This window comes from Equus caballus, chromosome 5 (genome assembly GCF_041296265.1).
Source record: "Equus caballus isolate H_3958 breed thoroughbred chromosome 5, TB-T2T, whole genome shotgun sequence".
Classification (NCBI taxonomy): Eukaryota; Metazoa; Chordata; class Mammalia; order Perissodactyla; family Equidae; genus Equus; species Equus caballus.
The window spans coordinates 28,990,643-29,006,821 of NC_091688.1; the positions used below are offsets into that span (position 1 = coordinate 28,990,643).

The 16,179-nt window shown below is 44.8% G+C and overlaps 1 protein-coding gene across 4 annotated transcripts in view; it reads right to left on the reverse strand.

Annotated features, from left to right (window-relative positions):
* UCK2 (uridine-cytidine kinase 2) overlaps positions 1-16,179 on the reverse strand; it is a 77,764-nt gene that overhangs the window by 12,935 nt on the left and 48,650 nt on the right. For 2 of the 4 annotated variants that reach the window (XM_023640802.2, XM_070267895.1), the window contains exons 2-4: positions 8,931-9,090; positions 7,983-8,079; positions 816-958 (exon numbers count right to left, since the gene is read on the reverse strand). In XM_023640802.2, the coding sequence (XP_023496570.1) occupies positions 816-958; positions 7,983-8,079; positions 8,931-9,090 (400 nt within the window). Of the gene's footprint in view, positions 1-815; positions 959-7,982; positions 8,095-8,930; positions 9,091-16,179 lie in introns of all 4 variants that reach the window. The other 2 variants (XM_023640801.2, XM_014739655.3) reach the window with 1 other exon arrangement.

Sequence of the window (16,179 nt, forward strand, 5' to 3'; positions counted from 1 at the left end):
CTACCAGGAACCAAACTGGAAGCCAAATCTTCACAATCTGCTCCAAACTACTTTCTAGTGTCTCTTCGTTTAGCCCTCTATGAACTCCAGCCACCTGCCTCTTGGAACAGGCCATATGTGCCTGTATTTGCACTGTGTACCTCTTGGGTTGCCTACGTCATCACCCTACCACATCCAAGACCTACCCTTCTTCCTCCTGAAGCCTCCCAACCTCCCTAGTGGAAGCAAGCTCTCTGCTCAGTGTCCTACAGAGCTGAATTCACAGGCTCAGCTCCCCAACCCACGAGCAGTTCTGTGTCTTCAGTACACAGGCACGGGGCCTCACACAGGCACACGCAGAGGCCTGCAGAGGAAACCACCGACTTTGCTCTGGAGCTGGCTGGACAGAGTGACACAAACTCTGTAGAGCTTTCTGGAAAATAAAGGGCTAGAGAAGCAGGCTAGTAGGATGAGCTGCCCAGCACTGCAGGCAGAGGATGTCCTATAGTTAGTTCCTGGCTTGATTGTAGTGCTTGGGAAAATCATAAGGAACTAAGCATTTAACCCAACTTTTTTCCAGTGAAACCAGAATGTAAACTTCTTCTTTCAGCTCTGTGATCTCACAGGGCTTGCGTTATCCAAAACAGTAAGTGACTAATCCCTTCTCAAATATCCTGAACATTTGGATAGCAGGACATCCTGGGGCTGAACTGACACAGCTGGGCTGGGCCATGCGGCCACAAGGCCACCTCAGGGAAAGCATGGGCTTCAGGCTCAGGGAGGCAGGGAGCTGTCACGGGCCACCAACAGGGCCACCAGAGGCTTTTAGAACGCACCTCTGCGGGAGAGCCGGGTGTCCGCATCTGTGTCCACGAAAAGCTTCATCTGGAACAGGTCCCGCACCTCCTGGGAGTAGAAGGCCAGGATCCCTTCGAAGAGCACCACGTCCGCGGGGTAGACGGTGACCGTCTCCTCCTTCCTGCAAAGCACAGAGCAGATGACGGGCCGAGCTGGGCAGGGTGAGCTAGAGGGGGAGAACAAGTGCAAGAGCATCTCTGGGGGCCTGGGGTCCTTCCCTTTCAGACTCAGAGTGGGCCTGAAAGGGTTTAACTAACAGGTGGCCCTCAGACCACCACTGAAGAGCCAAACAAGGGCAATCACAGCTGGGGCAAAGGTCTCCTTTGACCGGTTCTTCTGAGCTTTTGCCACAAAGCAGAAATAGAGCACAGCCCTCCTTCTCCCTGGGAGAAAAAACCTGCTGTTGAATGAAGAATAAAGACGGGCAAAAACAGATGTGATTTTTTTCTCCGAAGGCGTCTCCAGGAATGCTCTCAGGGCTGGCATTCCCGGAACCTAACACTGAACTTTCAAAAACAGAAACTCACAGTTTTCTCCCAACAACCCCACCCCTTTCCCCCAGTCCTGAGGCAGATGGAAGGAGGGAGGAAGGGACAGGAAAAAAAGAAAGTTCAGAAAAGAGGATGGAGGAGAGAAAACATCTACACGGAAGTAAAGACTCACAAGTTCTGTCCAATCTGGCTCCGCCATAAGCCAGCTCTGTGGCCGTGGGTCATTCCCCAAGCTCCCTCGAGCTCCTTTTCCTCATCAATAAAGCAAGGATATGCGCATCACCTCATCCATCTACCCCACACGGTTGGGAAGTCCAAGGCAGAAACTAATGAAACATGACTTTTCAAAAGCCAGGGGGGTAAAACATTGCTAAATCGATAAAAGGAGCTGCTGGGTCCAGCCCCACCTCGCCTCAACTTTCACTGTGTTCATATCCTCTGATTCTGTCCTAAAACTACCTTGCACGTCACCTACTCTCTCTTGCTCAAAATTCACTGAAAGGGAAGCAATGATTGCCACTGCAAGGTTACTACTCACCCTGACTAGCAGACCAGCAAACGTCTGTGAATCAAACCAAATAAAACAATTTTCTTTAAAGTTCCTTAAGACAATAGGGTTATCTGTGCAAACGTAGGGAGGTCAGCAGCAGCTGCCAACTAAAGGGGAGGGCATTCAAACTTCCCTCCCATAAACACTCTTGGATTCCTTATTAGCTCAGACCCTTGGCTTCCTGCCTAAATTCTAAGGCAGGCGCTGCTGGAGCAGCTACCACGGAGGCGGAATACCAGGCAGAAAAGGACCAGGGTAGTAAGATCAGTAAGATCTAGAATAGTGGTCTAAGTCCAGATGTACTCAGAATCATCTGCGGAGCTTTTAAAAAACGTTTACACCTGGACACTACCCCCCTGGGGCTCTGATTTCATTAGTCTAGGGTGGAGCTAAAACAATGATACTTTTAAAAGGCTCCCCAGGTATTTCTAACGTGCAGCCAGGGTTGAGGAGCCCCAGTCTACAGAATGTCAGCTACCAGAAAATAGGGTGCCCATTGTGGTTCAGGATAAGGAAGCACACTGGCCGAGTTCAGAAGGGAAATGGGTAGAAAAAAGGATCAATGAGTGAGTAAGTGAAATAATGAGCCACTCCAGGCAACTGCCCTGGGCCAAGGAGAGGATGGAAAGGATTTGCTGGGAAACAAATAACACGTGTGTGCAGGATTCCTAGGCTTCCACATGGAAAACCCTAACAGAAAATGCAAGGACGGTGCTGGGTTTAGATATATGGACGCTACCTCAAGCACTGATCAGGATGCCTAACTGATCAACACTAGAAAGGAACAGGTGGTTTTCCAATTCAACAGACCTCCCTTTTCAATCCTGGGAAAGTAAGGAGAACACAACTGCCTGTTTGTGGTTGGTGCCCCAAGAAGCTGGAACTGATCATTTCCCAAGTCCACACATAGGTCTGGGTGGGAGAAACTTTCCAAACAGCTCTGAGTTAAAAACATTTACTGAACAACTTCTAGCCCAGAATGTGCAAGGAGCCACATTCAGTGCAATATTCCATTTAAGAGTTTAGAGCTTGGCTGGGAAGTCCACATAAGAAACCCAGACTCTTAGAGCACTGCAGTAAACTAGTCCAACCTTCTCATTTGGCTTATGAGGAAGGGGAAGACCAGAGAAGAGTATTTACAGCAAATATGTGTCTGCTCAGCCTCAGTCCAACATTTGTTTGTATTGCACCATGAAAGGCCCATGGGTGGGACAGGATCAGTTAACTCTGAACAGCTGGGGCCCTAACAAGTGACCCCTGAGAGTAGGGGGCATTGCTGTGGTCTGGAGTGGGGGGTTGGGGGGAGAGTTTCACAGAAGAAGTGGGTCGTGGACCACTGAAGAACAGGGGTTTAAAATGTAAGTTATGAAAGGAATCAGGAGAATGAAGTGAACCATGTCTGGATGGGGAAATCTGCCGGGGTTTCTTTGGTTAATACATAAACTTGATGGAGTTCACGCTGCATAAGGCACTCATCTCCATCCCTTGACGCCATGCTGGTCAGGCCCTGACTCCTGCCAACTACCCTCACGTCCACTGCCTTACTTCAGGCCTCTCATCCGGGCTATTCCAAGAGCTTCATAAATAGCATCATAGATCCTCTCTTGCTGTCACCAGAATGACCCTTCCGCTCCTACACAGCAGCCATCTGTGGCTCCCTACTGCCAACACATTTGCACTCCTGGCCTTGGCGTCCATGGCCCTTCCTGATCTGAGGCCTGCCTACCTCCCAGCTTCCTCCTTCTCCTGAGGCTCTCCCCACACACTGACCTCATCCCTCTACATCCCAGCTGCAATTCCCCACCAAGCTTGTCCCTGAAGTGCCTCCCGCCCATTACCTTGGAAATCCCTTTCCCCAACAACTACTTACACTTTCCAATATACAGCGTAAGTATCGCCTCCTCCATACAACGTGCTCTAAATCCACAGCCATTCCTCCCTCCTTTACCCTCCTCCACAGGCCCTTTCCTTCGTTGTCATGCTGCATTTTAATTCTGCAGCAGTGCCCCTGCCCTGGACCTGAAAGGTGATAGGCTAGACTCTCTCTTGTCAACGTGACATCACCACCACTCCCTGCAAAGACAAGAAACTACAATTCCCAGAATCCCTTTCCCTACAGGGTTCCAGGTTACTTTGCCAATGAGAGATTTAGAAGATGAAGTGAAACAAAATCTATAATTTTTATGAGATCATAACAGCCAGACAAGGAAACTCTGCAGACACACCGCAAGTTCCCACTTGGACACTATGGGCCCAGATGTGGCAGCTTCTTGGACTTTCCATGAACCCTGGCTTCTTCTCTACTGCCTCAGGCTGCAATCAGTGACGATTATTTTCTCTGATTCTCTGGCTGCAGCCTCCCAGATCGTCACTCTCCCAGCCCCCTTATCATTCGTACTAGCTCCAGTTCCTACACTGAACCGCTTTATTCCTGCATAGTCTGTAGTGGTTTGATGCTGGAGGGGTATCCTGAACTGTGACTCTCCAGCACAGTAGACTCTGGTGCGTATTAGGAAGTGCTGCAGAAGACACTGGTGAGGGATAAAGGTGAGCACCAAAGCAGCCTGGCCTTCCATCTCAACGTGCTCTTTCTCTTCTTCCTCTTCCAACCAAATCTCTGCCACACCCTCAAATTCTGGCTTGTGAGACAGGCAGAGAACCTGTGAGGAAACTGCATTAAAGGCTGGCTGAGATGTGTACTAAAGGAACACGCACGGACATAAAGATTGGGCTTTTAATTATAGAAACATTTGGTAGGAAAAACCATATGAAATCTAATTTCACATTTAAAAAAAAAAAAATCTCACTTCCTAACACATTCTACGAGGCCAACGTCACCCTGATACCAAAGCCTGACAAGGACAGCACGAAAAAGGAGAACTACAGGCCAATATCCCTGATGAACATAGATGAAAAAATTCTCAACCAAATTTTGGCAAGCTGAATTCAGCAATTCATCAAAAGGATCATACATCATGATCAAGTGAGATTCATACCAGGGGCACAGGGATGGTTCAACATCTGCAAATCAATCAACGTGATACACCACATCAACAAATTGAGGAATAAAAACCACATGATCATCTCAATAGATGCAGAGAAAGCATTTGACAAGATCCAACAGCCATTTATGATGAAAACTGAACTAAATGGGGACAGAAGGGAACTACCCCAACATAATAAAGGGCATATTTGACAAACCCACAGCCAATATCACACTCAATGGGCAAAAACTAAGCGCCATCCTCCTGAAAACAGGAATGAGACAAGGATGCCCTCTATCACTACTCTTATTTAACATAGTACTGGAGGTTTTGCCCAGAGCAATTAGGCAAGAAAAAGGAATAAAAGGAATCCAAATAAGGAGGGAAGAAGTGAAACTCTCACTGTTTGCAGACGACATGATCTTATATATAGAAAACCCCAAAGAATCCATTGGAAAACTTTTAGAAGTAATCAACAACTACAGCAAAGTTACAGGGTATAAAATCAATTTACATAAATCAGTAGCATTTCTATACTCTAATAACAAACTAACAGAAAAACAACTCAAGAACACAATACCATTCACAATCGTAACAAAAAGAATAAAATACCTTGGGGTGAACTTAACTAATGAAATGAAAGACCTATACAACAAAAATTACAAGGCTTTTCTGAAAGAAATGGATGACGACATAAAGAGATGGAAAGACGTTCCATGTACATGGATTGGAAGAATAAACATAGTTAAAATGTCCATTCTACCTAAAGCAATCTACAGATTCAATGCAATCCCACTCAGAATCCCAATGACATTCTTTACAGAATTAGAACAAAGAATCCTAAAATTCATATGGGGCAACAAAAGACCCCAAATAGCTAAAGCAATCCTGAGAAAAAAGAACAAAGCTGGAGGCATCACAATCCCTGACTTCAAAACATACTACAAAGCTACAGTAATCAAAACAGCATGGTACTGGTACACAAACAGGTGTACAGATCAAAGGAACAAAATTGAAAGCCCAGGAATAAAACCACACATCTATGGACAGCTAGTCTTCAACAAAGGAGATGAGGGCATACGATAGAGAAAAGTCTTTTCAACAAATGGTGCTGGGAAAACTGGAAAGCCACATGTAAAAGAATGAAAATTGACCATTCTTTTTCACCATTCACCAAAATTAACTCAAAATGGATCAAAGACCTAAAGGTGAGACCTGAAACCATAAGGCTTCTAGAAGAAAATGTAGGCAGTACACTCTTTGACATCAGTATTAAAAGGATCTTTTTGGACACCATGTCTTTTCAGACAAGGGAAACAAGAGAAAGAATAAACAAATGGGACTTCATCAGACTAAAGAGCTTCTTCAAGGCAAAGGAAAACAGGATTGAAACAAAAAAACAACCCACTAACTGGGAAAAAATATTTGCAAGTCATACATCCAACAAAAGGTTAATATCCATAATATATAAAGAACTCACACAACTCAACAACAAAAAATCAAACAACCCAACCAAAAAATGGGCAGGGGACATGAACAGACATTTCTCCAAAGAAGACGTACAGATGGCCAATAGGCACATGAAAAGATGCTCATCATCGCTGATCATCAGGGAAATGCAAATCAAAACTACACTAAGATATCACCTTACACCCATTAGAATGACAAAAATAACTAAAATAAATAGTAACAAATGTTGGAGAGGTTGTGGAGAAAAAGGAACCCTCATACACTGCTGGTGGGAATGCAAACTGCTGCAGCCACTATGGAAAACAGTATGGAGATTCTTCAAAAAACTAAAAATAGAACTACCATATGATCCAGCTATCCCACTACTGGGTATCTATCCAAAGAGCTTGAAGTCAGCAATGCCAAAAGTCCCATGCACCCCAATTTCACTGCAGCATTATTTACAATAGCCAAGACATAGAAGCAATCTAAGTGCTCATGAACAGATGATTGGATAAAGAAGATGTGGTGTATATATATATACAATGGAATACTACTCAGCCGTAAAACAGAACAAAATCATCCCATTTGCAACAACATGGATGGACCTTGAGGGAATTATGTTAAGTGAAATAAGCCAGATAGAGAAGGATAATCTCTGTATGACTCCGCTCATATGAGGAATTTAAAAATGTGGATGAAGAGAACAGATTAGTGGCTACCAGGGGAAAGGTGGGGTGGGGGGTGGGCACAAAGGGTGAAGGGGTGCACCTACAACACGACTGACAAACAATAATGTACAACTGAAATTTCACAAGATTGCAACCTATCAACTCAATAAAACTTAAATTTAAAAAAAAAAATCTCAACTCAAGAGAGAATGGGATCCAGGAAGGAAGAATGAAAAGCAGATGGGAGAAACTTTCAAAACAGTCCATGGCTAAAAACAACATTTATTGAGCAATTACTAGCCCAGAATGTGGAAGGAACTACGTGTGGTGCCACTTAGAGTTTCGAGTCAGCCTGGGAAGTCCCAAAGAAGAAGAGAGTGAGCAGAGAGCTCTGCAGAGCTCTGAAGGAGCCTGGGATCTGGCCAGCAGGAGAGTCCTCCGGGAGCCCCTTCCCCCAACTCAGAGGGCAGGAAGATGAAATGGAAGTCAAGCCACTCCTCTATTCCTAATGAGCAACATGAACACAGATAAATGGAAAGGACTGGTCTGATGTGACTGAGAACCTCTTTGGAAGGTTTAGTCTTTGGTCTCTGGTGACCTCAGCGTCCTCATATCTCTCCAAGTTCTTGGTCCAACCCCAAGTAAACCATGAGAGCAGACAGAATTTTGTTGTTCTTCCTGCCCTCCCTCTGCCCCGCCCCCTAACATCTTATTCCAGGAACAACAATTCGAGGATGTGGATGGGGATAAATGTCCCTCACCTGAGCCCAAATTCGTTAACCCATCCTTTAGCATTAATGGAACATGATGATCGGACTGTTCCAGGAAGCGCCTGGATGAACTCTGCAACCCATACTCACCCACGGCGCACGCTACTGCCACTGCCCCTTCACAGACAGGCTGCAGCGGGCAGCGGGAGGACAGAGACCTGGCACTCAAGAAATGGGGACACTCTGAGGAGCAACAAGTAGCCATCGCTGGCCCAGAGCCGCTCACTTACCGGGAATGGGAGACAAAGTCATACACGGGAATCTGGACTGTTTTCCCTTCAGTGATTTCTTTCAGTGTTTTGAAGATGAGTTCATTGTCAAAGGCATCTGAAGGAAAGCAAACTGTTAAAATGTTTGTTAATTTTAAAATGACTTCTCCTATAATCATGCACAGGATATCCCTACAAACCTGTATTTCACATATGGATATCACAGCCTAGAGGAGCATATCACCGCCCCACCCAAAAAAGCCGGATTTCTACCCAAAGCAGAATGCAAATTCTCTGTGTCTCAAAACAGAATGTACAAATAAATTCTCAGAAATGGATTTCTTTTTTCTCCCTTGACATTGCTTCCTTGGCCTCAGACACCTCTCTCCCCACTCAAAATTCAGCTGCCCTCCCCGGAACTGGCACGTCAACCTGGACAGCCTGCCACAGTGAGGGGAGTGCAGCAGGCACCGTGCCAACAAGTTTTGATTCCAACAATTATACAAAACCCAAACCAGCTAAAGGGGCAGTGTGCTGATCTAGGACTGCCAGGGCAAAAGTCATTCAGGCCGCCATCCTGGACCATCCATCTCCCTCTCTGCTGGTCAGTGAGTTTCACACACATGCCATGTGCATGCGTGTGCAGGGTGGTGGGGGAATGTGTGACACAGGCTGCTTCAGATCAGAGCAGGCAGAAGAACCAGCCGTGTATGTTCTATCCTGTGTCTGGCCCATCTTGAGTAATAGGGCTCACAGAGAGTCCCCCCTTGTTCAGACACAGATTCGATCAGTATTTAAGGAGCCAAGCACTACGTGACGTGTTGCAAAATTCCTTCCTTCCCATAAGCCCCACCATAACCCTGCATGTACCTATTAGTCCTCTGTTTTGTAGATGGGAAACAGACTCAGAGAGGTTAAGCAACTTCCTCAATCAACCAACACACATACTCTTTCAATTCCCCAACTCACCCGGGTGATCAAAATTGAACTGGCCCTTCAGGGCTTTGGCCTTCTGCTCTGAAGTGAGGACACGGTAGAAGCTATCCTGGCTCAGGATGACCACCTGCTTCTGGCGATAGTCCACCTCATTCTGTCCCAGGAGCTGCACAATCTTAGCACAGACGGAAGACTGCAAGGAGAGAAAAGAACACCAAGGTATACGGGGAAGTCCAGAGTCACTAAGCTGAAGCGCATGCCTGAGCGAGGGCTTTTAGAAGGAAGAACCCAAAGGCTGCCATCTTGTATGATGGATTAGAAGGATACACCTGCTGAGAAGGAACTCTGGGCCTCCCAAAGACTCTTCCTCCCCTTCCTTAACACAACGTACTACTCTTGGGTATCTGCAGGAAAGGCAGGGAGAGGGGAGCAGTAATTTCTACCTCCTCTTCCATAAAGCCTTTCCCAAAGCCACTAATAAAAAGATTACACTAATTTATTCTTTCCTGCTTGTGCCCTGGCACAGATATACAAAAAGGGCAGCAGAAAGTGGAAAGAGGGCACATTGACAATGTACGGATAGGCCACAGGGCCTCTGGGTCATGAAGTGACTGGGCATCCACGGGACATCTCTCAGCCCCTCCACATCTCTCTGTATCAAGAGAATCAAAAACCATAGCAGAGAGCTCAGCTGGTCAGCAGTAAGGCCAAAGTCGCAGCTTTCGTCCTACTTCTGTTACTTCCGCTCTAGTCCATGGCCATGGACTTCTGCACCCTCACCGTAAACCACATGGCCTTTTCACAGATGTGTGTCACCACTTTCAGAGCTGGAGTGACATGGAACACAAGCATCATCAATACCTAAAACAAGTAGGGGTATCCCAACGAAGAGTGGAGATGTCAGTTCCAAAGGAACTCAAACCCACCTGCTTAGTGTCGTGTTGCTAGTAACACACATATCTACCTCTTTTTATCTCCAATAACATATACTCCTTGTAAAAGGAAAAGTATAAAAACAAGGGCACTCAAAAGCATGAGATAGTGAAGGACTGTAGTTACCAAATAACACAGTTCCCTTTTTTTTCACTTGATACAAGGATTAATTTAAAAACAAGAATGTCCACATTACAAAACCTCTAGAAGCTATAACCCAAGCCTCCTTATGGAACTGGTTGACCTAATTACAAGAGATGAAAAAATTAGCACAGTTAGAGTTTCTTGGGCTCAGCCTTAGGAACCTTACCATAACATTTATTTTCCCAACTGATTTTAACAGGGAAAAATCAGGAAACTTTTACAAGTTAACAATACCTTTTTTTGTTTTGCTGGGAAAGATTCGCCCTGAGGTAAGATCTGTTGCCAAGCTTCCTCTCTCTTTTTTTTTTTCTTTCCTCCCCAAAGCTCCAGTACATAGCTGTATATTCTAGTTGTAAGTCCTTCTAGTTCTTCTATGTGAGCCGCTGCCACAGCACGGCTATGACAGATGGGTGACATGGTTCCACACCTGGGAAGTCAACTCAGGCCACCAATGTGGAGTGCGCCGAACTTCAACCACTAGGCCGTCACAGCTGGCCCTAAAAGTTACTATTCTTATAAAGCTGTGTGTTTGATTTGTCCAAGCATAACGGAAACTGGCCATTCCTGTTGCACTAGTCAATGCAAATTAAACCAATTTGTACAATATGTTCTGTTGCACAAGTTGTGACACACATCGAATAAGGATCTTCAGAGGAACAATATTTTGACTCAGTTGTTAATTATTTGAAAACTACTCTACTTTTCTTTTTGACATTTTTGCATATTAACAGAGAAAAGCATTTAAAACTACTTAGGATTTTTGAAACAGCAGAGATGTCATAAAAAATGATTGGAAGGTAAAACTCAAACTAGATTCAAAAATGAAAATAATAAACAGAATCAAAGGCTCTATACAGTTAGAGTCATGCACCACAGAACGACACTTCGGTCAACGACGGACCACGTATACCACAGTGGTCCCATAACATTAGTACCGTATACCCTAGGCGTGTAGTAGGCTATACCATCTAGGTCTGTGTAAGGACACTCCCTGGTGTTCGCACAACATCGAAATCACCTAACAACACATTTCTCAGAAGGTATTCTCGTTAAGCAACACATGACTATATAAAGCATAAGTTTTTAAAGACATGTAGGACCATCCTAGTTTCCATCTACTTCTTATATCCTAAGGGTATAGGAAGGTGCAGTCTATACCTGTAACCTTTACCAGTACACAGAATCCCTTCTAAAGGTCCAAAGAACAAAAATGTAAAGAGGGATTCAGGGAGCCGGATATAGATATCCAGTTATTCAAATCATGGTATTTTTTATTTCTAGTTAAAACCTACTACATGTTTCTTTTTAATATGAATAATAATCCCACCACTGCCCCCGAGAAAAGCATATAAAGAAGTTACACTACTTAATTTTGCAGACAATCATTTTCCTTAACCCAGGCACAACCCAGGACAGAACCTATACAATGGGCCAATAAAATTGGGGTAAACAGCAGACAATAGGTGTAATTCTAGAAAGTTAGTGCTTATCACAATGCTTTCTTTATCAAGGGGAAAGGCCAGCTGTTTTGTTGGTTCACAGCTTCCATGTCTCAGTCCTATCTTTTCAAGGACTTGACTGGTGTTTCTTCTTTCCGCAAACACAGCCTCTCCAAAAGCTAACATTTTCACTGATCAATTTATTAGGTGTCAGGCCCTAGGCCAAGCGCCCCGTTACAGCCACCCTTAGAAGTCACAAGAGCTATCCTTCATAGATGTGGAAACCAAATTACATGACTTGCTTACAATCATACAATCCTGGTTCTTTTTCCCCTCAGCCTAAAGGTAGTAAGAAGTTCCAAGGCAGAAGAAACACTTTATCACTCAGGAGACAAACATCGCTGCATAAACAAGCAAAGAAACACTTGCCTCTAGATTAATCTAGTATTTTCTTCTTCCTGAAACTTGTTAAAAATGGGCCCCCCAAAAATCTAGATAATTACTGAATCAGGACATCTGGTGCATAGGAGTTCATTCTATTAGTCTCTCTGCTGGTGCGTCTGTTAGAATTTTCACACGATTGGGAGGAAGAAGCCCTACAGAGGCTCCACTCAGCATGAGTGAATGGCCTTTTCCTTACTTAACGCCCCCCTTTCATGTCTCCTTCACTTTCATTTCCCTTTTCTCCAATCCTGCCCTCTTCAAAAGGATGACATGGAGCTGTGAGGCGTGTTGTTCCCTTAAGGAAGGAAATAATTAATTAACGACAAGGGTTTGACAAGGCAGGCAGTCCTGAGGTTACAGAAGGCTAAAAATGGGAGAGGGTGCAATTGCTATGGTGGGCTAAGACTTAAAATAATTACAGTCACAAAAAGACAAACACTGTTTGATCCCACTTATGTGAGGTTTCTAGAGGAGTCAAATTCATAGAAACAAAGTTGACTAGAGGTTGCCAGGGGCTGGAAGGAGGAGGAAATGGGGAGTTCAATGGATGGAGTCTCGGTTTTACATGATGAAAAAGTTCTGGAGATGGGTTGCCCAACATTGTGGATATACTTAACCCTACTGAAATATATACTTAAAGATGGTTAAGATGGTAAATTTTATGTTACGTATATTTCACCACACTTAAAAATAATAATTATTATAATCAGAATCCACATGTAACGGGCAATTTCTTCCTATGTGCTCAGTACTGGGCTCAATATTTTAAAATTACGTCATTTATGTATTACAACCATATTGATGGAAATTATTAATATACCCACTCTACTTATGTTGAAGACTGAGGTGAAGAGAGGTTAAATGACTTGCCCAAGGCAAGTGGCAATGGAACCAGGATCCCAACTGAAGCAGTCCAGCTCCATCCTGAGCCCACCCTCTTAGCGGCTGCATCTCACAGGCAAAGTGATACTGCCCACTGGAGCTGGGGCTAAGCTTAATTATGCAGAATATCTCCATATTTAGAGCAATGCATCCAGAATATATTCTGTTGCTGCCACTTCCAGTACATTATTTTAAAGCAGGGTGGGGGGATAAGCCAGCTAGGACTGTGGGTTGCTGTCTGCATACAATGTTAAGACCAGGTCAATATGAGGTCATCTTTAGAAAAAGAGAGGGAAAAAGATCATATTGAAGAATCAGTGAAGGTGATTTACAATTTCTTCATTTGTATGGCATTTTGAAGACATTATGCTCATTTAATTCCATTACAACAAGATGTTATGATTTTATCTTTTTTTCCTCCCAATGAGGAAACTGAAGCTTAGAGAATCAATCACGTTAAATGACTTGCTCGAGGTCACAGAGCTGAATCTCAAACCACAGACCTTCTAATTCCAAATGCACAGTTCTTTTCACTCTTCCAGAACTGAAGCAGCTTTTGCAGCATCTCCAATAGTCTCCATAAACTTACTCCACTTCTGGAGAACGATGATGGCAGAAGGAGACATGGAGGAAACTGGTTAGAAATATAATACTGTTTTGTCCCACTGTAACATTAAAGTCAACATTTACATTAAATTTCATTGACTTTCATATAACTAAAGGTAGGCAAGTAATTTGTATATTCAAAAGCTCAGGGCCGGCCCTGCGGCCGAGTGGTTAAGTTCACCCGCTCTGCTGTGGCAGCCCAGGGTTTCGCTGGTTCAGATCCTGGACGTGGACATGGCGTCAAGCCATGCTGAGGTGGCGTCCCACGTGCCACAACTGCAAGGATCCACAACTAAAAATATACAACTATGTACCAGGGGGCTTTGGGAAGAAAAAGGAAAAATAAAATCTTTATTAAAAAAAAAAAAAGGACGCTGGAAGTACGTACACACACACACAAATGTTGAAGGTATTTGGAACCTAAATCTGGATTATGTTCATAAGAATCCAGCTGTTGGAAGCCAGTAATTATGGGGGGGCAGAGAATTCTCTGAAGAAAAACCTGTAGGACTAAATCTGATAAGCATCTCTGGTGATGGGAAGCAACCCACAATGACTTTAAGATTCCTTCCAGCGCTGTGATTCTGTGACCAGGCCAACATTCAACTTCATAATCAGGCCAGTCCACCAGATGTGCTGGACAATGTGCCAGATTCCTTTCTCAGAGACACTTCCCATTCGGGAAGCCCCAGGAACGGTCAACTGCTACTCCACAGGCCCTACAAGCTTGCGGTTTCCAACAGGGCAGCTGTTGAGTCTGCACAGGTTCCTACATTGCGATTGGAAGTATATTTCTCTAAAACGATTCTCACACAGGAGGTGGCTCAGACAGCCCAGAACACCATGAGTGTGCTATTTCTTTTTTTTCTATTTTTGAGGAAGATTAGCCCTGAGCTAACATCTACCACCAATCCTCCTCTTTTTTGCTGAGGAAGACTGGCCCTGAGCTAACAGCCATGCCCATCTTCCTCTACTTTATATGTGGGATGCCTGCCACAGCATGGCTTGATGAACAGTGCTTAGGTCTGCACCCAGGATCCGAATCGGCAAACCCTGGGCCACTAAAGTGGAACATGTGAACTTAACTGCTGTGCCACCAGGCCAGCCCCTTAGTGTGCTATTTCTAGTGTGTGTGTCTTCCAGGATCTAATTCTTAAGACCTCTCGTCCAGGTCCAATATTGCTGAATGAGTAAAACAAACAGGGCAATTGAGCTCTGACAGCCTCTTTGTTAAGAACCCTCCACCCCAACACCGAACTGCTGAGAACCTGGACGGAGCCCAAGCTGGACAGCTCAGAGTAGCTTCACGCTGGGTGTCTCAAGGAGAACACGCTGGTATTTCTCATGGGCAACTCTACAGAAGAGTACAGGGCCAAGGGCTATCCGCCTACCATTTCAGAATCCCATCAAGTCATCTGTCCCACTCTGAGAGCTGCTTCAGAATCAGAGGGCTGTTCAGAGCGAGGAAAATCTAGCAACTGCACAGCCCAGGGCTCACAACAACCAGCCAGCTCCAGGTGAAGCACATCAATTCATCCCTTCCTCCCCACCCTTCCCTATGGGTTGTGGACATCCATTAACACCTGCCCTGAACTCACCACCCAGCAGCTAATAGGGCAGGAAAGCCCGACACTTAGCCTCTTCGGACAGGAAGACTCCATCCAGCTCCTTCACTCTGGGACTGTGCGCAAGTCACCTCAATTACTCTTGACAGTGGCTTTCCCCGTCACTATCATTAAGTAAGAATCACCACTAACTTACATGGGGCCCAGCAGGTCCCCCGATGTGACATCACCCCTTTGGGGGCAGGGATGGCTCCCCACCAGCTCTGAAGCTCAATTTACAGGCATGAGAAAACCAAGGCACCAGTAATTTGCCCTGGGGGAGACAGAACAAAGCCACAACTTGACTCCCCTCTGGATCAAATCGACTGACAGCGTAGCAGCCAATAAGGAGGTGTCACTCCATGCTTCTCCGGGACTATCTGTAAGGCTATCCAGTCTTAGGGCCATGGATGACCCCAGAACCCATTGCTAAATTACAATACAATTACCACCAACACACACACCCACAAATAAGATCTAAATCAGACACTCACTACATTGCTATGTCATAAAAGGGTCTTAGATGCCAAAAAGCAGCCACAAGTTAAGCAGAGGGACCAGCTATGACTCAGCTTTTATTCCCAGGGCCTGGCAGGACGCAGCCCCTGGGAAGCTCACTCAAATGTGTGTTGAAGGGATTACCACAGGAAATGTCTGAATTGACCTAGCCATCCTCTTTTTCTTTCAGACCTGGAATTTCAAAATGACGGCTTGCCTTGCTCATCCTTAGCATCAGCCTTGATTCCATCCTAAAGTAAGTAACATACTCAGGCAGAGACAGGGAGTTGTATACCCAAATCTCAGTCCCTGAGTTTTAGCGAGGCACATGCTGACATTCTGCAGCCTCCCTTGCAGCTTGCTTTAACTGTCCTAAGTTCTGGCCAATTAAATAAGCACAAGTGTGAAGTGGGAGCTTCCTGTAAGGATCCCATTTTGACTGTCTTCTTCCTGTTGGCTGGAATGAAGATTTGATGAATGGAGCTCAAGCAGCCACTTTGCAGCATCAATATCATGCTAACTAAGGGGAGTGGAACAACTAAATAAAGAAGCCACAGACTCAATCATAGAACTGAGACAGGAATAAGAGTGAGGTAAACTATTTTGTTTAAACCTTATTGTTTGAGGTATTCTGTCACTTTCAACTAAAATGATCTTAATACTAATGTCAACATCCACATACCCAGTATACCTCAGTGTAAATGTTCTCTTAAAAGCTGGGGTAATCCTCCT